General features: G+C 42.2%; 2 protein-coding genes across 9 annotated transcripts in view; one reads left to right on the plus strand and one right to left on the minus strand.

Moving 5' to 3' along the window:
• The window catches only part of PCM1 (pericentriolar material 1), a 149,649-nt gene extending 134,329 nt beyond the window's left edge, over positions 1–15,320 (plus strand). For 2 of the 8 annotated variants that reach the window (XM_068132242.2, XM_078766143.1), the window contains exons 32-39: positions 9,842–10,033; positions 11,248–11,371; positions 11,581–11,705; positions 11,992–12,070; positions 12,260–12,429; positions 12,598–12,675; positions 14,133–14,196; positions 14,925–15,320. In XM_068132242.2, the coding sequence (XP_067988343.2) occupies positions 9,842–10,033; positions 11,248–11,371; positions 11,581–11,705; positions 11,992–12,070; positions 12,260–12,429; positions 12,598–12,675; positions 14,133–14,196; positions 14,925–14,941 (849 nt within the window). In that variant the 3' untranslated portion in view covers positions 14,942–15,320. Of the gene's footprint in view, positions 1–147; positions 252–359; positions 483–9,841; positions 10,034–11,247; positions 11,372–11,580; positions 11,706–11,991; positions 12,071–12,259; positions 12,442–12,597; positions 12,676–14,132; positions 14,197–14,924 lie in introns of all 8 variants that reach the window. The other 6 variants (XM_078766142.1, XM_078766141.1, XM_078766144.1 and 3 more) reach the window with 6 other exon arrangements.
• A 3,371-nt stretch (positions 15,321–18,691) lies between these two features.
• Positions 18,692–20,406, minus strand: LOC137437707 (F-box only protein 44). The gene has a single exon (XM_068132251.2). It carries the CDS (start codon positions 20,006–20,008, stop codon positions 19,166–19,168), a length of 843 nt encoding a protein of 280 aa, XP_067988352.2. The 5' UTR covers positions 20,009–20,406; the 3' UTR covers positions 18,692–19,165.
• Positions 20,407–23,643: the final 3,237 nt, after the last annotated feature.

Below are 23,643 nucleotides of genomic sequence, written 5' to 3' on the forward strand. Positions count from 1 at the left end.
ATGTATCTGAGATCGGATTAGATTTTTTTTTTTTTGGATGCCTTTAATATTATTTGCTAAAACGAATAAGCAGGCAAAGTTATAGGTTTATTTAAAGTAGATATTAATAAATGGTAATGTGACTTATGCCAATTGTGGATTTGTCAGACGGAGCTGTTGGAGGAAAGGCTGTAAAAAGCAGCGATGTAGACACTTTGTGTACTCGTGATTGGATCAAAAGCATCATAGCACAAGTTATTCCACAACTCATGGTACTGTCCAATACATCCTTTCATGTTTGCCACTGTGAATTTGTTCCATCGCTCCCATAGCCACTTGTATGAGAATCACCACAAAAAGCACCTTTGGTTCTCTTTCAGTGGCATAAGGACGAACTGTGCTCAACCCAGCTGTTGGCTGAACTGCAGCAACATCTGCTTTCACTTACCTGGCAGCATGACGAGAGCAATCACATTGGGAAGCAACTGGCCAGTGCCTTACAGGTAATATTGGAACAGCTATTGTAGTGGTCTCAATTCACTTTTATGCTTTGCACGTGAAGTTTTTTTAAATCGACTTCAAATTGACATTAATTTACTCCCATAGCGTTTGAATAATCCTTGAATTTTGAAGTTATAGTCCAGTGGAATCCCGACTGACCGTGTTTTGCAGTATATACAACGTTTTATTGCAATTTCTGTAACTCATATGTATACTGATCTCAAAACAAGAGGGTGCCACTTTGGCACCTTTGGGGAATTTTTTTTATTGCCATTTGAAAAAGGGAATGTTTTCGAGCGATTATCGACATTTTGTCGACTCGTCTAAAATATATTTTTATGAATTAGTAGTACCTATGTCCAAATTCGCGAGACTATTTACAGCCTGTTAACATTTATTACATAGAAATGTATGATAAAATCATCCAGGGGCAGAATAATGCACTTTATATCACATTTTGTTGTGAATAGCAAATAATATCGGTTTCACCTAGAATATGCGCCAGTAGATAATAAACAACTTGCATATATATTTACTTTCCATATATATTTCAGATGCTTAATTCATAGTACACCCATGATGACAATTGGTGAAAATACATAGATTACAGACACATTGAAATAAACATGAATGTATACTCCTGTAACATAAAATGCAATAGTTTATGTGTGATAAATTTGAACCATTTGTTGTTTTGACCATATCATATATTTATTCTTCTGTCTCTTTCTTATTCCAGACTGACTTGAAACATGGCATCCAATGAAGCAGAGGGGGGGTGTCTCTTCAACTGTGGAAAATCAAAAGAAAATCTTATCTCTGCCAAGCCCCAGCGCCTGCGTACTATCATAGACAGTAGCAAAATCCGTGGTGATGGGTTGCATGTAGAACTAGAGCATAGACTAGCTGATGATCCTAACACTGCACTCTTATGTCACAAAAGTTGTGTTTCGAATCAAAAGATTTGTGGAGGCAAATAGCAACGAAAGCAGTGGAACACCCCTTCCAAAAAGAACACGTCGATCAGAAATTGCCCAGTTTGATTTCTTGACACTGCTTATTTTGTGGTGAGGTGTGTGAACCAAACCCCAAACCACGTCATCCTCATAGATGGAAAAGAGTAGTCCATTGCAGAACTGATGAAAGGGGGCCTGGCATGAAGAGCTTCAAAGATTCCATTCTGGAAGTTGTTCCATTTGAGAGCATAAAATTGCCCAGCAGGTCAGGATACGGGTGCAAGGAGCTGTCAGCGACCTTCATGCAGCAGATGCACAGTACCACAAGGAGTGCATGACAAAGTTCATGGGTCCGAGAGGCAGGATGTATGCCCATCGGAAGTCGGAGCATGACACAGATGAATGTGCAGATCCTACCTTTGTAGAGGTCATCCATGAACTCAGCAATGACCCAACACGGATCTGGAACTCTGTTGAAGTATACAACCTATATGTATCTCTTCAGGGAATTCAGCTGAAACGACGCACATTGATTGAACATCTTTCAACACATTTTGGGTCAGACCTTGTAGTCCTCTCCGGAGTTGGGGTTGCAAGCATTCTTGTGTTCCGGAGCAAAGCTTCTCATCTCCTCAAGATAATACCCGACGATGATTACCAAGATGATTTGGACATCCGCAAAGTCGCAGCAAGAATAACAAAGGAGACAAAACAACTTGTTCCTGACTTGAACAAAAATGTGACAGAAATAAGTGCTGACATCATTCGTGATGATTGTAGCCCGACCTTGCTTCATCTCCTCTCACAGATTTCACCAAAATTAGGAGACACCTTGCAGGCTTCTCTTATCGGCAACGTCATCACCAGCACCGTGAATCATCGAGCAACAACCTTGCAAGTATCTCTCGGTCTTTTGATGAAGGACAAGAGCCTGATTGACAAGTGTTAAGGTTTTGGAATCACCTGCTCTTATGACGAGGTGATAAGGTTCAAGGCTTCTGCTGCCCAGGCTGCATCCCAGAAAACCTTCGGGGGGTATTCGACAATGAGACCGGTCTCGTGCAAGCTGTGGCTGACTACTTCGATGCCACCATATCTTCTCCTAATGGCTTGAGATCAACACATTCTCTTGCCCTTCTCCTCACCCAGGTCCGAACAGATGAGAGTCTTTCATCAGCTGGAAATGAAAAGATTCGGCGTATCAAGAAAGAAGAGATGAAAAATGAAGTATCTCCAGCAATCCCCATCCAGCGCTATACTGGACCAAGGAAACCCACAATGCCAGTGCAAGAAGCAACGCAAACAGTACCATCTCTCAAGATGCTTGCTTCTCAACAGATATCACTGGCAAGGGCAAGAGCTGTTGATTATGACTTCCTGCAAAAGGTCATCCAGGAGAAAGACTTACCAGAGTACAACGGCTTTAACACCCGGGCCTCACGAGAACAAGGACAGTCCATTCATCCAGTGACCAAAGCCATCTATTTGCTGTTGATTGACATGGTTCCTAGTGGGCGGGGGGGGGGGGGGGGGGGGGGAGAGGCAAGTGGTCCTAGACAATGGGCCCATAGGACTTTCATGATGAGAAGTTGCCACCTATTTAGATATGTTCTACATGTGTCTAGGAACAGGAAAATTGATGTTGCCAATTTTGGAGCTGTGTCAAATCGTGGCCATTTTGAATACCAAAATGGCTGCCATAATCATGCTTTTTTCTTCAATGAATACAATTATTGCTTATATTTTAAAAATATCAAAATTTTATCCCATAATATGAGTGAACTTGAATAGGAGAGACATTATGATTTATTGTATGCATATTTAAAATAATTATAAGGTCATTTTGAATTTCAAAATGGCCGCCATTTGAAATGAGCTGTTTATTTATTTAAATATTCTTCTAAATCCATTGAAATAGAGTATTTTTTTCTTATTTCTAAGAAACTTTGGGATGCTACTTCTAACAGACAATAATATATTAAATAAATTGGCCCTTTTGAGTATCCGTAACAAATAATTAGCTATAGAGGGCAGCATCTGGATTACCTGCTGCCTCTACTACATCCATAAGCACATAGCATTGGACAGAGGTTTCTGCTGTATTGTCATGCAAAGGGATCACAGCATATATTGTTAATAAGGTAGGTTTAAGTTACAGTACTTGTTTTTAATTGTGCTTACATGCCCAGAAAGCTTTGAAAATATATCAGCAAAAAGTTTAAAGAAAGGCTTTTATAAGAAGCTAATGAATTAATGTGGAAAGCTTATCACCCATAGGCCTATATCATCCATTATAACCATTGGCAAAGTTGTAACAATAGACTGAAATATATAAACATAAAATGTCTGTACATATTTTCCCTCAATAGTATTCTAAACAAATTGTATTTTTATAAAACACGGCAACAACGCCAACAAGGTGTCAACAATGCTAACGAATTGGTAATTACGGAAAGCCGTATGGGATACTCTGGATAACTTTTAAATTAAAATATATCTATTAAAACACAGTATGCTAACATGTAGAAATACTTCCAATCACTGACCCACATAACCACACATGGACACATAAACACTACCCCAGTACACATATTATGGATTTATGTTTTTTTTTTTTCTAGTGAAATGACCCACCTTGGAGCAAACCTTTAGATTACTGTGTGGATGCTTTGAACCACCCGGTGCGAAGTGTACGACATGCACATACATGGTATTGGACAGAAGTTTATACTGTAAATAATGTTATGCAAAGTGACCACGACTTATTGTTTGTTAGTAAGGTAAGTTGCAGTACTTGTATTTAATTGTGCTTAGATTGTCAAAAAGGTTTTACAAAAAGTTAAAAAGAAAGGCTGTAAAAAGACCAAGGAAAAAAGAAAGTTCACATAGGAGCGTTGACTTATTAAGTAGTTCCCAAGAAGAGGCAGATACCAAGCTCATGCTACATGCTGTTGATGCCACCAACAACGGTGCTACCTCATTGAGAATCTATTCTCCTGGTACGGATGTCTTGGTTCTGCCTATTAGGCGCTATCCAAAGCTTGCAGCAGACACTAGTATGGTAACTGGTACAGGAAACAACCAGAGAGTAATCAAACTTGGACCAATATATAAAACTTTGGGGCCCATCAAAAGCAGCAGCACTTCCTGGATTCCATGCATTGTCCGGGGCAGATATTACCGGAAAGTTTGCAGGCAAAGGCAAGATAACATGCTGGAAGGTTTTAGATCATTTGGATGACAACCATGACATCGTTGTAGCATTGTCCCAACTTGGTGCGACAGGCACTGTCTCAGAAGCAACAAGTGCTGCTCTTGAAGCTTATGTATGTCAGCTCTATCTTCCTAGAACAACAAAAATAACAAACCTTGCAGATGCAAGATGGTGGCTCTTTAAGTGGAAACAAGCCCAAGCAGAGAATCTTCCCCCAACTAAAGCTGCACTCACACATGCCATTGCCAGAGCACATTATCAAGCCATGATATGGTATAATGACATTGTTGCATTCCCTGAAATACCATCCCCAGAGAACTCTGGCTGGAACTTGGTAGATGGAATTTTCATACCAGTGATGACACATTTGCCTCCAGCTCCAGATGCCGTCACACAGTTAGTGAAATGCAGATGTGGCCGGACCCGGTGTTCCAGTCACCAATGCAAGTGTAAAAAGAATGGACTGTTTTGCACATCTTTTTTGCATCAGCTCATTTGCATACAAAATATCGTATGTAATTTGAACAAAATATTACTTACATTGATTTTGAAGTGTTAACAACAATGAAAACCTATCATTTTGCTTTCAAAATTGAGGTAAAATACTTTCATTGAAACTAACCAAGCGAAAAATAGTGGCAAAACATCGGCCATTTTGAAATCTAATATGGCTGCCGTCTGCCACACTTCCAAAAATGGCAACATGCATTTTCATGTACTTTGGTACCTAGATAATGAATTAAAATAGGTGGCACCTTCTCATCATGAAAATCCTACAGGTGTCCACTTGCCCCCCCACTATCCATCAGAACCGGATACCATCATGACAGCGATGAACGAAGCACAGAAACTGACTCTTAGTACAGGCCAAGCCTTCACGTTATTCACCAATGATCAGCAGCTCTACCGTGTTGCTGTACATGTGCTGTAGGTATACCCAGAGAAGTTCCCGAATTTCATTCCATGCCTGGGTGGCATGCATACGTTAATGAGCTTCGTTGGTGCTGTGGGGACTCTCATGTGCAACAGTGGCCTGGACGAAATCTTGCAATCTGCCTTCGGAGGAGTCCCAAAAATGCTGCCCGGAAAAAAGTTCCCACAAAATGTCCGAGCGTTGCGAATGGTGGTGGAAGAGTTGTTGAGAGAGACATTGTCAAACGATGAGGGTCAAGATGACCCAATGGAGCGACTGGACACACAAGCAGCACTCAGCACAACAACAAAACTTTGGGTCGACAACCTGATCAAGCCAGTGCTCATCATGATTTCGTACGGGCAGAACGTGAAGGGGACTGGCCTTTGCACATGTGGGCAGTTCAACAGATGATCCCCTACTTCTTTGCTTCTTGACATACAAACTATGCCAGGTATGGGCTCTACTACCTGCGGTCTATGGAGCGACTTCCTGATGACATCTTGGAGGACTTCTTTCGGGGACAACATGTCATGCGTCACTCCCGTGGGCTATGGAATGGAATATGGTCAGACATGTTCATCGAAACTACCTTTATGCAGTATGGTAAAGGCCCGGGTGGACTGATTGGGATCACACTGAAACCAACCACTGTGACGAGATGGGCACTGAGCCTGCACATCTGCAGCACACTGCTGAAAGGCTTGTCGCTGATGACAGAACAGGAAGGTCAGGATGCTGTGATGAGCCACAAAGAAGAGAATCCAGGCAGAATAGCCAAAGATGCCGAGGACAGATGTAAAATCCAAACCAAGTCAGCGCTTCGATTGATCCACTGAAACCTGAAAGCCATCCTGATTGTCTTGTCAATATCGTGACAGGACAGATTGCCTCCGATAAAGTGAATGTAGCAGAATCACTTGTCATTGGCAACAAACAGATGCAGGAATTTGAATCTACTTGGCCAGAAGGGTTCCACAGTGTTATTCCGAACAAAGTTGTTACGATGGCTGTGAGCAAGAAGCACATAAAAGTGGATGGTTTGCCTGTCTATGACACTGAGCTCATATACACAAGGGTGATGTGCCTTCAACAGTCCAGGGAAATAGACGTCATTGATGTACTGTCGTACGAACTGTCACCAGTCCCTTCCTCAATGTTTGAAGATAATGGTGACATGAGGAACACGACAACAAAATCCACACTCAAGAAAAAACTACAAGTTGAACGATCGAGTAGACTAGTATGTAGTCCACAGGTAACAATCATTGATGGTTGTGCACTACTATGGGTTGTACAGTGGCCAGCCAGCGGAACAGTACAAGACTTTGCCAACAACTTCTCCAAGAACATTATCAACCGACTGCTGATGACTGAAGTCCATCTGATTTTTGACCGGTACTATGACGAAAGTGTCAAAAACGTGGCAAGGCTAAGCCGTGCTGGCAAGGATGCAAGTAGGCGACACCAGCTTTCACCAGAAACACCACTGCCACCACAGAAAGTGACGCTAACAGTAACAGCAAACAAGGTCCAGCTCATTGACATCTTGTGTGAAGACTTGTCGACTTGTGAAGACTTATGAAGACGCACGACGCCATCGCATATTTCAATTTTGTATCAAATATTACGACGTTTATGTGTGGAAAAATGTATATTGTGTTCGAAAGAAGGGTATATTGGTTCAAAGATTAATGAAAATAACACAATATGATATATACACAAAGAATTAAGTTAAGCACCCCTACACAAAGAATTAAGTTAAGCACCCCCTAATCCTGTCCTGAACCTGAACCCCCTCGAGCACGTTTGGGACATGTTGGGACGACAAATTGCGAAGATGGTCCCTCCAATAGCCAATCTGGATGAATTGGAACGTGCATTACATCGGGAATGGAACAACCTGCCACAGCAACGCATACGACGGCTTACAGGGTCTATGAGACGTAGGGTTGAGTCAGTGATCCGATCACGTGGGTCCTACACACGTTATTGACGCAAAGATCGCTAGAGGTCTTCTCAGAACAATGACTACGTTAGAAAACATAAACGTCATTCACACTGTCCGTGATGGACCTATAGCTCCATACTTAAATTGAGGTGAAAATATGCCTAAAATTCCCAAAAAATTTCACCTTAAATTATTCAGAATAAAATATTGAAAACGGCATGATTGTTATGTTTTTATGTGACCATAATATCACTTCTCCAGAAAATATAGCAATATCATGGGTATATTACACTGTTTTGACGACAACAAACTTGTAATGTGCGAGGTTGTAAATAAACGGGGGGGGTGCTTAACTTAATTCTTTGTGTATAGTATAGGTCAAATAAACGTGTTGTGTGCACAGTACTTGTCTTTGTTCAATATTGGAGGATTTAATACTGTCCTAAAAGTAGGCATATTTTGATTAACGATTCATTTTTTTTAATGTGTATAAAAAAATTTCCCCAAGGGTGCGACTTTGGCACCCTCTTGATTTATTATCAGTAGATATCAAACACCTAGAAACAACAATAAACATTGTATATACCAAAAAACACACCTCAGCCCAATATACTTTTTCCACTGGACTATTATGTATATGTATTGTTATGTTTTTGGGGTAGGGATGAAATACTTTCGTCGAGATTGAATTGTTTAGAATGTCGAGGTTTAGAATGCTCTGTATGCAGTGCAGCGAAGCCACTTCGATGTAAATTAAGTTAGGCTGACTGTCCGGGTAAGATCCTATATGTCTCCATACGAGGGGTGGAGCTATGCTAATTAGGTAGGGCTTAAGGATAAACCCCAGTGTGTAATTGCCCTTTGATTTTTCCCTTTGTTATTGCATCACAAAAGGCCGCCACAATAACTACAACGATCGCATTGTAAATGGACTCATTCACTCAACGCCGCCAGGACTAACCAACACCCAGCACATGTGCTGATCGGTGCGCAAACCCCGCCTCACGGCCTTTGACGTCGTCTGAACATTCCCGAAGGAGAGTAGACTCCTCCTCCCACCCCCTCACCCCCCCCCCCTCCCCGACGACGCTTAGCGAAGAGGCCATGCCCCGGCCTTCATCGCCATGGGATAATTGAGTGGAGCTTGGTGATTGGTGTGACGTCATCGTCGAACGTTAGAGTGCTGGAGCGAAAAGGGACACATCTTGCCATTTCATTTCTCTCTCTCTCTCGCTTTCGCTCTCTCTGGTGCTCTCTGGCTCTCGTCGCGAGAGGACGCTGTGGTTTCAGGTGCACCGGCGAGGAGACCTGTCAGGGCTTTGGGACTGTTTGCAACGTGGAAGGAGGAGGTGTTGGTTGACGGTGGTGCCCTGCGGTGAAGGAGAGTGTCGCGAGCGAAACAGAGGGATCCTGCCTGCTTGCCTCACGCCAGTGGCTGGCTGTGGGCGTGATTCGGCGCCATTTTGTGCGTTTCCCACGCGGTGGTTCGAGGCGACGACCAGCAGCCTTACCAGTCATTTGGGGACGCAAAGCTGATTTTGTCCGATTATAAAAGGGATTAAATTTTTACTTTCATTTTCCCCTTGTTTGTATATGAGTCTGACTGGAGACGTCAAAATTTAGGAATTTTAGTTTTATCTCACGTTTCATTGGTACTTGCATTTATTTTCATTAAATCATTATTTATCGAATTTTACTTTTGGGAATTTTTAATTTTCTATTTGTCGAATATTTTATTTGTTGAATTTTTACGAATTTAATTTTATTTGTGGTCTTAACCCCAGAGACACGACTATATATATATATTGTTGACTCAAAACATATAGAATAAACCAGTGTATCAATGCAATCTCTTCACTTCCAAGGTGACAGACAGCTTGGAGACTTACAGTACTTCAAAAAAAAATGAATGCTTACATTTTTTGCTAACTGGTATCCCCACCCAGGTCATACTATCCTCTTCAACTAAAGTATCAAACAAGCCCGGCTACGCCGCTGTTAAACTTTTGGTCTTCTTTAACTCAATTGATATCTCGATGAGGTCGATGATGTTTGCCTATAATCATAAAGCTTCTATTTATTATGTACCTCTGTACGAAGCACGGTTCCTTATTGCTTACAGTGTGTAAGCATACTCCACTAGTATACATACCCGTATATACAGCATATGTGTGAGCCGTGAGCCTGCACCTGGCCAAATTCCTGCCCTATTTACTGCTGGGAAGGCAAAGTGTAACGCTTGCCAAGAAACTGCTTTGGCTGCACCGTCGCTCTGTAACAGGGTATGGTACATCAGAAGAATTGTTTGTTTCTCTTTTTCCTTTTAGGAAACTCTGAATAAGTTCTTAGGCCTCAGGCTCAAGGACTGTGTGGAATATCTGCTGGTGGAGGTGTCTGAGATGCTTTTCAATGAACTCGACTTCCTTCATCGTGTGCAGTCTGTGATGAGGCTTGATATGTGTCATGAGTCCACCCCTACTGACGTTCCCAGTCCGAGAGCACATCTACCTTTTAATCAGGTAAGCATCACATTGCTCAAGTACAACCTGCTTTTCCTGCCCTTTTAGGGGTGTGGGGGTGGATGGGGGGGGGGGGGGCAGAATGCAACTTGTCCACACACACAATCGGTCCCTGTTGGAGTTATCTTGTTGATCAAAATATTTGTCCTGAGCCTTGTCATGTGCAAGTAGGCACAACTTACTTGGTTAACAATCCTGGCATCCACAGAAGATTCTGAACACGAGTCTTCCCCAGCTACACTAGTTTGTTCTTTCAAAAGACTTTTTTGTTTCTCGACCATTTTGAAAAGTGATCAAAAAGTATCTAGCGTTTTTTGAAAGGGCATATTTTAATATTTATTCATGCCCATCACAGCAGTTCTCAGGTTGCACTTTTTAACGTTATGATGATTTTTTTTCATCCCTTTAGGTTCATGTTGCAATTATTAGTCTCGTAATTGCAATGTACCTCTGTACGTAATTGCAATGTTGAGACTATAGATTTGCTCTTTCGGTCTGTCCCACCTGTGGTTTTCCAGACTTGTTTCCCATACCATTTAACGTATTCAACTGAAACTTGGTACATGGCTTTATTATGATAAGTTACAGAACAAGTTTGAGGTTCAGGGTGTTTCATCAATTTCCCATAGAGTTATGTCCTTTTGGACTGAGATCAGTAGGGGACATGTATGGCAAAGCAATTTTCCCTCATGTTGTAAATGTGATGTGCAATGAATACTTCATCTTGTGTATATCTCATTTGTTTATGTTTTAAGGTGCAGTGGGGTGGGCATAAGGTTAATGTTTCGCAATGGGGAGGAGGCAGTGGCGTGCGGGATTAAAAATGTTTAAAAAAAATAACTTTTCCACCCAGTTATACGTCACATCTTTGTTCAGAGATGTGTGCGCCATTCGTGTTCTCACTTTTTCACATTGACCTTCAGTCACTGACTTTCATAATACAACCATGTATAAGTTTCTAGTTTAACAGCAGTGTGGGAGTTCACAAATAAACATTGTTAATTCATTAATTTTGTTTTGTTTTGAGGATTAATTATTTTAGGTCTTTGGTGGAATTTTGGGATCTCCCTTTAAGCGAACCAGCTGGATGTGTCTTTGCAATTTTGAGATTATTTTGCTCGATCGGGCGCAGTAGTATTGCATCAGTGCCGTTCCCTTGGTGCAAATCTCAGTTTATCAATATGTGTACAATTTCCAAAAACATTCCCTCACAGGAACAAAACCAACTGCCATCTCTTCATGAATCTGAACATTCCGAAGCTGTATATATTGGCAAAGATGTGGAAGATTTGATGGATTCGTACATTGCCTTGGACATTGCCTTGGAGGAACGTCTCGGTGAGTCCAGAACCTATGTCATAGCCTTCTTTTACAGTACACTGCCTAATAATAACGTGTCGATGCAGTGAGTGGTTCATCACTTCCTGGTAAAATGCAGCACTCTGATGCTCCTATGTATACCCTTGCTCTTATGCATGCCGTTCATCATTGCTGTGCTTGCATTCCCTCGCTCCCAACCTCCCCCACTCCTCACCTTCCCCCTCCAGGCATGCCACAGCAGCAGGAACACAAACTTGGCAATATTAGTGGTGCTCAGAGCAACAAAATGGAGACCGAGCTGATACAGTTTTACAGTTGTGGAGATAAAACTGATGGTTCAACTCCAAGCAAGGTTGATGTTTTTTCAAGTTATCTGAGTATAATGGTCAATCCAGGCAAATTCTTCATTTTATTCAGGAAGGGGGTGGTGGTCTGGAAGTATCTTTATTTTTTGCTGAGTGTAGGTTTGACCACCCAATAAGACCCCTGTAACGTTTGTATCCAACCATGCAATGAAGAGGTATTGCATAGGGAAAGGTCAAATACAATTGAACATGGTTATTGAATGTTACAATCACTTTATATGTTTAGTTTTAAACCAGCCCTTGTATCTTTTTTTATCGATTTAAACCCCAAAGGAGGAAAGTGTTGTGAACAATCTTGAAGCCCCTCTGCAGCCCACGGTTGCTCCAGCTGCAAGACTATCGGATGGCACGTGTGAGAACTGCACTATTAACCAACATGCTGTAAACTCGAGCCCAGATACTGAAGCTGCCTTCCCTTGAGAACCAAAAATATAGTTTGGGCAATCGTAAAATAAAGTTGAGATTGGGGATGATGCCAAATGCAAAGTTTATCTATTTCCAAAAGTCATTGTGTAATTCATCTTTGTTTGAAATTTTGCAGTAAACAATACTAAGAAAGTTACTGAAGAGGAATTGTCTGACCATCGAGCAGACGGTGCTTGCAGCATATCTTTGGAGAGGGTGAAGGAGTTTCAGAATGTCAAGGTGGAACTTGAAGATGTTTTAGATTCTCCCAGACAGAGCAGTCCAGATACTGATTCGCCAATATCGGTAATTGTCTCTGTGAGTCATCCAGTAGCTTGTTGGAATATTTGGTGAAACTTTTCTTCTTCTTTTTTTTCTTTTTTTTTTTCACATAGTCGATGATTACGATGCATTCTTTGGCAGCATGACAAAGTTTGGTGCTTACTTTTTCCTGTTTTGTCATGATAATGTCAGAGTGGCAGTCGAAGGTCAGAGGAGGAAGACTTTGTGAAGGTTGATGACATCCCTCCCAGACTCAAGGTCTTGTGCGAAGTGAGTAAAGTGTCACATCAAAGAAACTCTGAGCACGTGGAAAGTTGTATTGTGGAAAGTTGTATTGTAGAAAGTTGGATTGTGGAAAGTTGGATTGTGGAAAGTTGGATTGTAGAAAGTTGGATTGTAGAAAGTTGGATTGTAGAAAGTTGTATTGTGGAAAGTTGGATTGTAGAAAGTTGTATTGTGGAAAGTTGTATTGTGGAAAGTTGTATTGTGGAAAGTTGTATTGTGGAAAGTTGTATTGTGGAAAGTTGGATTGTGGAAAGTTGGATTGTGGAAAGTTGTATTGTGGAAAGTTGTATTGTGGAAAGTTGGATTGTAGAAAGTTGTATTGTGGAAAGTTGTGGTACATTGAGTTTCTTCTTCTTCTTCTTCTTTTGTACGCAGCACAAGGCTATGAGATAGCTTAATTGGCTGAGGGTGTGGCTGTGTCGCTCATGCGTAGGTTATGACAGGAATTTTGAATTTGTTCAGGGTGCCGGCGATAGCTCACCTACTCTTCACAGACACAGTGAGATATTTAACAATCACGAACTAATGCCTGCAGATGGGACACCTATTTAACGTCCATCCTAGGGACGGCACACACATTGATGAATGACCCTGTCTGTTTAACACAGCCAGGTCAGGATTCCAGCCCAGATGAGTGCATGTACCACTCGGCCATCCTGTTAGAGTTGCTACTTCCAAGGCAAAAGTAGGTTTGCGTGATTCTTTATGACATTAATAATTTAATTTTTATGCCTCCACCGACAAAGTCAACGGAGGCATTATGTTTTCAGGTTGTCTGTCTGTCCGTGATAGGTTTTCGTTACCGCGATAACTTGAGAATGGCTCAAGGGATCTTAGTCAAACTTGGTGCATGTATGTATAATAAGGTAAAGATTAACTGATTAGATTTTGGGGTCACCAGATCAAAGGTCAGATGTCATGTTCGGTAAAAATCCTGTTACCGCAATAACCTGTGAACCAGAGATGGGATTCTGACCAAATTTGGTACAATTATGTAGAATGATGTAAAGATGAACTGATTAGATTTTGTGGTCAAGAGGTCAAAGTCTGTAATAGGTCTATAACCTGAGAACAGCTGAAATGATCTAATTTAAACTTGATACAGATATGTATAATGATGTAAAGATGAACTGATTAAATTTTTGGGTCAAGAGGTCAAAGGTCAAATGTTATATCAGGTAAAAATGCCATAACTTGTGAATGGCTGAATGGATTTAAATCAAACTTGGTACAAGTATTATAATGATGTAATAATGTAGGGGGAGTCATATCAGTCGATGTCATGACGTCGAAGAGTGTTCTAGTTTATTATAAACTTTCCTGCCTGTGCCTTTTTCTGTTGACTAATTTTAAATGCATTCTCAGTTTCCTGAGCGACTGAAAACTCATTCAAATTCCATCTGGCTTTCCCCTTAATCCTCCCACACCCCTGTGCTTTGAAGAAGGAACTGAAAAAGTCTGTGGCAGATGGAAAGGAGGAAGAATCGGCGAGAACTGCAGGTGATGGTGAGCAGCTACACATGATTTTGATTGGGTGTCTCCAAGCTGTCTAGCTTGTGTTTGAATCCCAACTCGGCAACAAACTGTCATCTTGGTGTTTCACAGGCAGGGTGATTCATCAATGTGTGTCATCCCTCGGATCCAGGTCAAACGGATGTCCCGTCTACCGGCATTAGCCGGTGGATATTAAAGATCCCACAGTGTCCTTTGCGAAGAGTGGACGAGCTATTGCCGGCACCATAAACAAATTCCTGCCCTCACTACTTTGTCAAGTGTTAGGTCTGGGCAGCCGGTTAGTGAAAGACTTGGGCGAAAAACATTCTGCGGCCAACCCCACAAGAATGTGGGAATAATTATTATAGTTGTTAAAGAAGAAGAAGAACACTGGAAAAAAAAAAGAAGTAAAGTCTCCTCCCTGTCGTTCACCTGGTTGTTGCAACCAGGTTTACTCTGTTTTACAACAACAGTGTTTATCAGTTTATTTCTTTCGGCAATATTTGAACCGGTCAACATTGCACCTAGATTTTAATATCTTTTTTAATTTTTAGATATTTTGTCCGATCTTGTTTGTTTTGTCATGTGTCAGAATAGTTTTGATAATCAACACCTGTTGCTATGTCATTAGGAATATGTTTCAGTTTGGGGGAGGGGGTGGTACATGCAGAGGCTAACTTCTGTTTCCTTGGTTACCACGTTGTGTTTATCCTTTACTAACAAGTTGTTTTATTTTCTAGGTTCTGGAGCATTTTGAAGTGAGTAATTGTCCATGAGCTGTTGCCTCGTCCCTCTGAGATCCAACAATGGAAGTGGTTTTGCTTCGTTTTTCCTCCAAGTACAATTGTTGGTCTTTTGGACACTTTATCAAACTACACTTCATGGACTCGTTCCTGTTCTTGAATTTCCTTTTTTTCATTTTGACTTTAGGCTTCTATGCCTGAGCAGTTTATCTTGTTCTTTCAAGTTAGTTAGTTTGTTCGTTCACTTTAGACGACCCCTTTTGCTGCTGTTTGTTGTAGTTTAAACTCAACGCGTTAATGTGAATTCTCATGGAGTCTTTCCGCAATCTCGCGGGTCAAAAGCATTTCGTATTCGCTTATTTAACCATTTGTTGAAATAAAAGTTTAAAAGTTTTTTTTTTTTTCCTTCCTGTTTGTTTTCTAAATCCTATTAAACTGAGACTGTTCTGACTGAGACTGAAACTGAGATGTTCAAACAAAAATGCATTTCCTTTGTCAAATAATACAGTACTTTATATTTTCAGTAGTATCTGCTATAAGGGTCCTTTCCTTTGTGAACGAACATACCATGGAGCGTTTTGTTTTCATTTAGTTGAAGTAAATGCGCGTGCGTCTTCAATGTGTGGTTGTGCTCAATTGATTTAAGCAATACAATACCATACAATGGTGCACTGTACAAGTTGTAGTTAAGTACAACGACTGGAGTTGGAAGCATGCTTGAAAACTACAGTATCCTTGGGGATTGGTGCTTCTCCACTAAAGTGGATCATTGAGCTAAGAGGGAAACGCCATAACGGTCATTTTATTCTAAACAGCGATTCTGACCCTCCCCCATCCTGAGTATTACAAGGAATCCCTCACCCACCCTCCCAATGCAAGGCATCTCTCCCCACCCTCTGAATATTATAAAGAATCCCTCCCCACCCTCTGAATATTATAAAGAATCCCTCCCCATCCTCTGAATATTATAAATCCTTCCCCCATCCGCCCAATATAGGGAATCCCTGCATATCCTATGGATATTTTAAATAATCCCTCCCCAATCCTTTAACTGTATGGAATCCCTCACCCATCCTCCCAATATAGGGAATCCCTCCCCTCCCTCTGAATATTATAAAGAATCCCTCCCCACCATCTGAATATTGTCGCGCAGACCCTTTGGTTAATACCAGGGCTCGCGGATGGACCAAACGGATTTAATTGGAGGCGACGACCAAACACGCTTTTTACTATTGAACGCGGGAGGAAGAAGGAAAATGGGAGCTGCGGTAAAAGCGCGTACCTGTGGAGGGCGAACGAACTCAAACGGCAGCTCCGATCCTGCAGGGAAATTAATGAACTCGAACGACAAAGTAAAATGTACAAAAATAAAGATTTATTCACAGACCCGATACAATGAAACGCGACGGTAATCAAATAAAGAGCCTAAGTTGGGATCCCATACACCAGACTTCAGATACAGACGAGGGAATGAATTACGAAAATAGAAACGTCCGTTATGTTCGGGGAAATGTGGAATGGTCTTATCTGTCTTGTCGTCTTGGTCCGTCGACATCCCACGCGGCCCTCTCCGTCCGCCTCTGAGCACCACCAGGCCTCGCTCCAAGCACCACAAGGCCTCGCTCCAAGCACCACACATCCAACGCAGGCTAGCGGCTCCACACGAGGTCGATCTCCACACACGATCGGTCTGCCAAGCCCCAGCCAGCTCTCCCAAGGGTTGGATGTGCCAGAGAGACAAAGGAATGTGCAAGAAGCAAGCGAACTCCACTCAACTCAAGAGAACTCCCAGAAGCAAGCCAGCGAACTCGGGCTCGGACTAGGACTGTGCATAGAGTTCGGCGCACTCTCTTATAACCTTGCTGCGGTGACGTCAGCCTCGGCACGCCACCCAATCAGTGCCCTCCACAGGCCTGGAGCGTGGTCATAACACGTAGCTACCCGAGGCCTAGCGGAGGTGCAGCTGGCCGCGGCCCATGCGGTGGTGCCCTGAACTGGCCTCCCGCTTGCCCCCTTCCAAAGTCTTGTCAGGGAAGGGAATTTAATTAATGCGTGCACTAAAGGGCCTAACTAAGTGTCTATGTTGGTGTGCATTGCCATAAGGGACAAAGGTTTGATGACCAGGTTTGACACACAGGGGCATGACCTTTAAATCCCTACTGTAACACTCGAACATCCTGGTATGTTCACAGGTATACTTCTTAACCGACAAACCACCTAAACACACAGAACTTATTACAGGTAGATTCCCCATCACGACAGTCGGATACCTACCTACACAGATCTATCTGGCTCTAGATATTGCTTTATAGTCAGGGCCCTTAGGGATATTTTGGTTCAAATTCTTCCAAAAGCATCAAATTTGGCGCAGATGTTGCCCATGCCATACTCTTTCGATTTTTGACGGGCGCCAAGGGCGGTATGATCCGGGGACCGTACCGGTCCATCCCGCCATGTCACCTGACCTATGACGTCATAATTAGGATATGCATCCAATCACATGGCGTACTATAAGTGGTCAAAGTTCAAAATGAATCGATCGAAAAATGAAGGCAGGGATCCATTTTTAAGGTTTTCATAAAATCCAATATGGCCGCCAGGTCACATGACCTATGACGTCATATTTATGACATGTATACAATCATGTACACATGAACCCGGATCATGATCGCACAAAAATTAAACACAAGGATATGGCATACAGTTCATAAAACATCAAAATCCGTACCTTTGTAATTAGACTGATGAACTGCATATGCCTGAAAATTAGGAAATAGACATGTAAATATTTCCTCTAATTGTCAAAAATAAGGTCAGAGTTCGATTACCCAACCCAGAAACATAAAATGGTGAACCTCACGTAAATCTTGACAAAAAACTCTAAAACCGACATGTTTGACTCAAAAATGACCTTGAGGGTTGACCTTGACCTCGAATCAAAATATCATAATTGGATTCCTCGACCTCGAAAACCCCTGAAAAGTGGTATCATACATGATTCCAACCATTTTGGTTATTTAACTGATTTTCCTCTAATCCGGGTGGTGGCCATTTAGTATTTCGCCAATATGGGGCCCCCGGGGGGGGGGGGGTGGGCGCCCGTCAAAAATCGAAAGAGTATGGCATGGGCAACATCTGGGCCAAATTTGGTGCTTTTGACTGACTATTACCCCCAGACAACAATATTATAAATCCTTCTCCCATCCTCTCAAGGGAATCCCTCCATACCCTCTGGATATTTTAAATAATCCCTTCCCAATCCATTCAATGTAGGGAATCCCTCCCCATCCTCTGAATATTATAAAGAATCCCTCCGCACCCTCTGAATATTATAAAGAATCCCTCCGCACCCTCTGAATATTTTAAATAATCTTCTTTTAATGTTGGGAATCCCTCCCCACCCTCAATATTATAAAGAATCCCTCCCAACCCTCTGAATATTATAAAGAATCCCTCCCAACCCTCTGAATATTATAAATCCTTCCCCCATCCTCCCAATATAGGGAATCCCTCCATACCCTCTGGATATTTTAAATAATCCCTCCCCAATCCTTTAAATGTAGGAAATCCCTCCACACCTTCTGAATATTATAAAGAAACCCATTCTTTCAATGTATGGAATCCCTTTCCCATCCTCTTAATTATGGAATTTCCCCCCTCCCTCCTCTCCTTTAAATATGATAGGGAATTGCTCTTACGCCCTCAATACTGGTAAATGCCTTCATGTATGAAATACTCAAATCGTTCATGCAAGGTGCAGAATATAAAATGGAACTAAACATTTAATTGAAGATACACAGGTTTGCAAATACATTTTCTGCAGTAAATGGCAATGCAGTGACGTTACATGGTGTAACAAAAGCTGACAGTGTAAAGTTTTCCATTCGCAAATGTTATACTGTTGGAGAAGGTGCCCCCATGGTGTACCTCATTATCACCATGCACGATACATCACAGAACCACCAAAGCCGTTGATTATTTGATCCACAACCAAAGCTTTTACTTATTTATTGGTGAGAATTATCTGTGCTTGTAAAACAAAAAACCACAAGCAATTTTATCAATTTGTGAAGAAACCATAACTCGGTAAACGTAGAATTATCAGTGATTATTTAATTTTTATACAGGAATGGGCTTTTTGAAGCAGCAAAAGATCAGTTTGTAATACAAGAAAAAGGAATCATGTGAGGCAACACCCTCGATGGAAATGAGGTCTTCGCCCCTTTTTGGGTTCGTAGTTAGGCTGAAGCATGATCCTCGATGACCTCGTGAGAGGCTCCGGGGGGTACGACCATCACGCTGGCTAGGGTCATTCGACTCCCGTACCACCCAGCCCAGAACTGTGTATCCTTGCCGGAGTGTTCAAATTCCAGGTAGCGCGCACCGGGGCCGTAGTGCTCCAAGACCAGCACGGCTTTCCTCCACGACCCATCGTTCCACTGCGGGATGGCTTCCGGTTGTACGGTCTTCTCCACGATGACGGTCTTTTGGTCTGCGGCCAACAGGCGGCAACACAATTTGTAAAGGCATCCGCAGTCCCAGCGGGCGGCATACCATTCTGACACCACAATGTCCGGCTGATTGTCCAGGAAGACCTCCCAAAGACCCTCGGCCAGGAGATCAATGATCTGCTTTTTGGTGCATTCTTGGTAAGAAGAGACGAAGCATTGCTGGATTAGCTGGTGCGGTTCCGGAAGGGGCACTTCGACATGTTCGACCTTCCACCCGTCTCCTCCATCCATGGTTATGGTCCAGTCCCTGAAGCTCCGCCGCGCGCACGGGTTCCGCATCATGTTTCTCCCTATAGGCCGCAGTCGATGAAAGCGCTGCCAGTCCGGCGGTCTGTGCCGGCCGAGTCGACCGCTCCACGGGACCTCCATCTCGCACTTCCTGTGCCACAAGTCCTGCGAATCGATTATTCGGCACCAAGACGAACACACCAAGCGGCACGACCGAGCAAGGTCCACGGCAGGAACCCAGGTCAGAATCTCCAGGACGACCTCCTCCGGTAACATATCGATCATTTTCGCAGATTCGCGGGTCCTTGTTCCGCCAGTTCCCTTTTTTAACGAACCACCCATCAAACACTCAAACGCCAAATCCGTCGTGTTTCGCTCACTTCCTGCTTTGCCTTTGCATCACGTGGAACGTTCTCAGATGCCATTAAATGAGCTACAGGTTGGCTTGAGCCCTACAATGATTGGCCGAGCGATTGTGAAGCCACGGCGGCCATGTTGGACCCCCCAGAAGACCCCCGCGAGCTTGAAGGACACGTCGAGCGCGACACGAAACCCCTTTTTATATATTTCATTCAATTCGGGATTTATAAAAGTAAAATTTGGCGCAGGCTAGTATGTATCATGGTTTCATCTTGATTTACTTGATATATCAATAATAGAACATGTATTTTTGTATCAGCTTTGTTTGTTTTTTTAAGTGTAAACTTTTTCATTATTTTATAATATAAAGATTCCTCTGAAGGAGTAATGATTCTCATTGCGTTTTATGCTCACGATACTCAATATGAACAATTTGTGTGGTCGCTTCTGTCGGTGATCCAAGATGGCGCGCATTGACGTCAATATATCAGCCTTACCTTCAATTACCCTCTCGGCGGCCCTGAGCAAGCAGCTTGCTTTCATTGATTCAAAGCGTTTAAGGAAGCACCATATTTATTTTTACTCCACTTTTGTCCTAATTACAAATTATTCAAGATCTACAAATATGCAAAGCTCCTCCCCAAAATGTACAATGGTAGGGTCCATAGTTAAGCTTGGCAGGAGGCTCCTCCGCCTGACCCCATTTATTTATATATTTATTTCCCTCTTCCTCGTTATCTGCAGCCACTGCGAAAATAATAAATTATTTTTGGGGAGCTGCCAATGAAGAGGATCGAGTAAAAGTAAACACGATGGCTCGTTTCCATGGAGACCGTCATGTTGTTAAATGGTGCCGATTGCCTTGTTCCGCAAGCTGCTTGCTAACGGAACACACCTCCTGGAAAGAGATGTGTTTGGGAAGGTTAATTAGGATAAAGAGAGGTCTGAAGAGAGAGCAGAAGCTGTCTGAAGGATGAAGGATGTCACGGCAGACGGTGGAGTCGTCAACAAATAAACGAGAAGACGTCATGCGGAGCACGATACTTGCAAAATCCCCCCCCCCCCCCCCCTCTCCGACGAATAAAAATTCCATTGATACAGCAAATTGTCCATTTCATCAAGATTAAAATGGACAATCTTGATCAAAGCTCGGGTCAATAGGAAGAAAAGTGACGATTTTTCAGATGAAAAACTATGATTTTGTATGGTTGACCTTGAGTTGACCTTTGACCTTTTGACCTCAAAAAATAGTTAGTTTCCCTATTTGGTGACTTAATGTGCAAATGCTGTTCAATTTTCAAGTCAATCGGATGAAAATGGAGGATTTTTGAAACTTGGCTTATGTTGACCTCAAAAATAGCTGCTGGTTAAATTCAGTGACCAGATATGCAAATGCTCTTCAAATTTCCAGTCATTCGGATGAAAATTGAGGATTTTAGAAATTCGGCCTATGTTGACCTCAAAAATACTTGGTGGTTGAATTCAGTTACCAGATATGCAAGTCTTTTTCAAATTTCAAGTCAATTGGATGAAAATTGAGGATTTTAGAAATTTGGCCTATGTTGACCTTTTGGCCTATGTTGACCTCAAAAATACTTGGTGGTTGAATTTACTGACCAGATATGCAAGTCCTCTTCAAATTTCAAGTCAATTGGATGAAAATTGAGGATTTTAGAAATTTGGCAAAGTTGGTGACCTTTGACCTCTGTTGACCTTTTGCCCCCAAAAACAATAGGCTTCTAGCTTATCACCAACTCTACCATTTGGTGAAGTTTTGTGACGATCGGTTTTGAATTGTGACCTGTAGGCCGGTGACAAACAAACAAGAAGACGTCATGCAGAGTATGATACTGGCAAAATCGCCCCCCCCCCCTCCCAAAAAAGGTTTCCATTGATACAGCAAATAGTCCATTTCATCAAGATAAAAATTGAGGATCTTGATCAAAGCTCGGGTCAACAGGATGAAAAGTGACAATTTTTCAGATGAAAAATGATTTTAGAAGTTGGGCCTTGAGTTGACCTTTGACCTTTTGACCTCATAGTTGGTTCTCCAATTCAGTGAGGCACTATTTCTGTTCAATTTTAATTTCTGTTCAATTCTAATTCTAATTTTCTGAACAAATGCTGTTCAATTTTCAAGTCAATCGGATGAAAATTGATGGTTTTTCAGATGAAAATGGATTTTGGAGGTTTGAACTGGAGTTGACCTTTGACCTTTTGACCTCACAAATAGTTGGTTTCCCTATTTATTGACTCAATCTACAAATGCTGTTCAATTTTCAATTAAATCGGATGAAAATTGACGATTTTAGAAATTTGACCTCCAGATGACCTTTGACCTTTGACCTCAAAATCAATAGGCTTCTCAATTTGGACGACCTCTACAACTTACTGAAGTTTGGTGACAATCGGTTTAGAATTGTGACCTGTAGGCCGGTGACAAACAGACAAACAAACAGGCAGACAGACAGACAATAACAAACGCAACCGACCAATATACTTGAAAAATCTTCGATTTTGCAAGTAACAAACAGACAGACAGAACCACAAACGCAACCGACCAATATACTTGAAAAATCTTCAATTTTGCAAGTAATAAAGGGGATTTTCCAGAGTCAAAGATCACATGTTGACATATCAGGCACACTGATCTCAGTTGTCAATGGTAACCAGATTTGAACCTGTGGTCAGGAACTGAGCTTTTTTTTTTTTTTTTTGGATACAAGATCGAGGCTCGTGAAAGAGCTAACATTAATCACACAAAAAGACAAACCGACACACAAAACACAAAAAACAAGGGGAGCGGCAGACAAGATGAGGAGAGAGGGGGAAAGACACAGTTTCTGTTTGAAACACTGAAATTGGTGTCAGAAATGTCTAATTCTAAAAATATGAAGGCATTATGACCAAACTGTATGTGGTGTTCTTGAATATACCACAGACGTATGATGCATGTGATGATTAACCTACTCCATGTATATGTATGTATCCTGATGTACCCTAACTTGGCGAGATAATTTACATCATATTGTAACGAATGTGGAAACGTTACAATGTGAACGTTACAAAAGTATGGTAACATCCTCGTAATGTAAATAATGGTCGTAGCCGGCCTCCTAGTTAATTCCATGAAACTTACACGCAGGTCACGATATATCTTTTAAATAGTGTATTTCCTTATTCCATGTAGGCTAAATATGTGTTTCCCACTAGATTGACTTTGCATTGTATCAAACAAAATAAGCGTAGGCCCTTCCAATTTCCCCAAAACCTCCCTTCCAATTGCCTTCCGCAATTTGGGCGGTTTTCTTCAACCACCATTGGCCACGAGGTAGGGTTGGGGAAGAAAGGTGTGTCTCCACCTCGTCATAAGGGGGGAGGAGTGATACGGCCCTAGCAGCCAATCAGCACCGCGGTGAGCGACCCGGTAGGCGTGCCCTCGGAGCCGGCGGCTTGATTTCGCCCGAGGTGATAAAAGCGACTGTAAGGGACTGCTTTAAGAGATGACTTGGGAGAGGCCTTGAGAGATGACCCTGGGAGATGAGCAAAGAGGCTGCACCAAGAGAAGCGGTGAGATGCGAAACGCTCCAAGCCAAAGAGGAGAGGTACTCGGCAAG

The sequence above is a fragment of the Myxine glutinosa genome, chromosome 12, assembly GCF_964187855.1.
Source record: "Myxine glutinosa chromosome 12, kmMyxGlut1.1, whole genome shotgun sequence".
Taxonomy (NCBI): Eukaryota; Metazoa; Chordata; class Myxini; order Myxiniformes; family Myxinidae; genus Myxine; species Myxine glutinosa.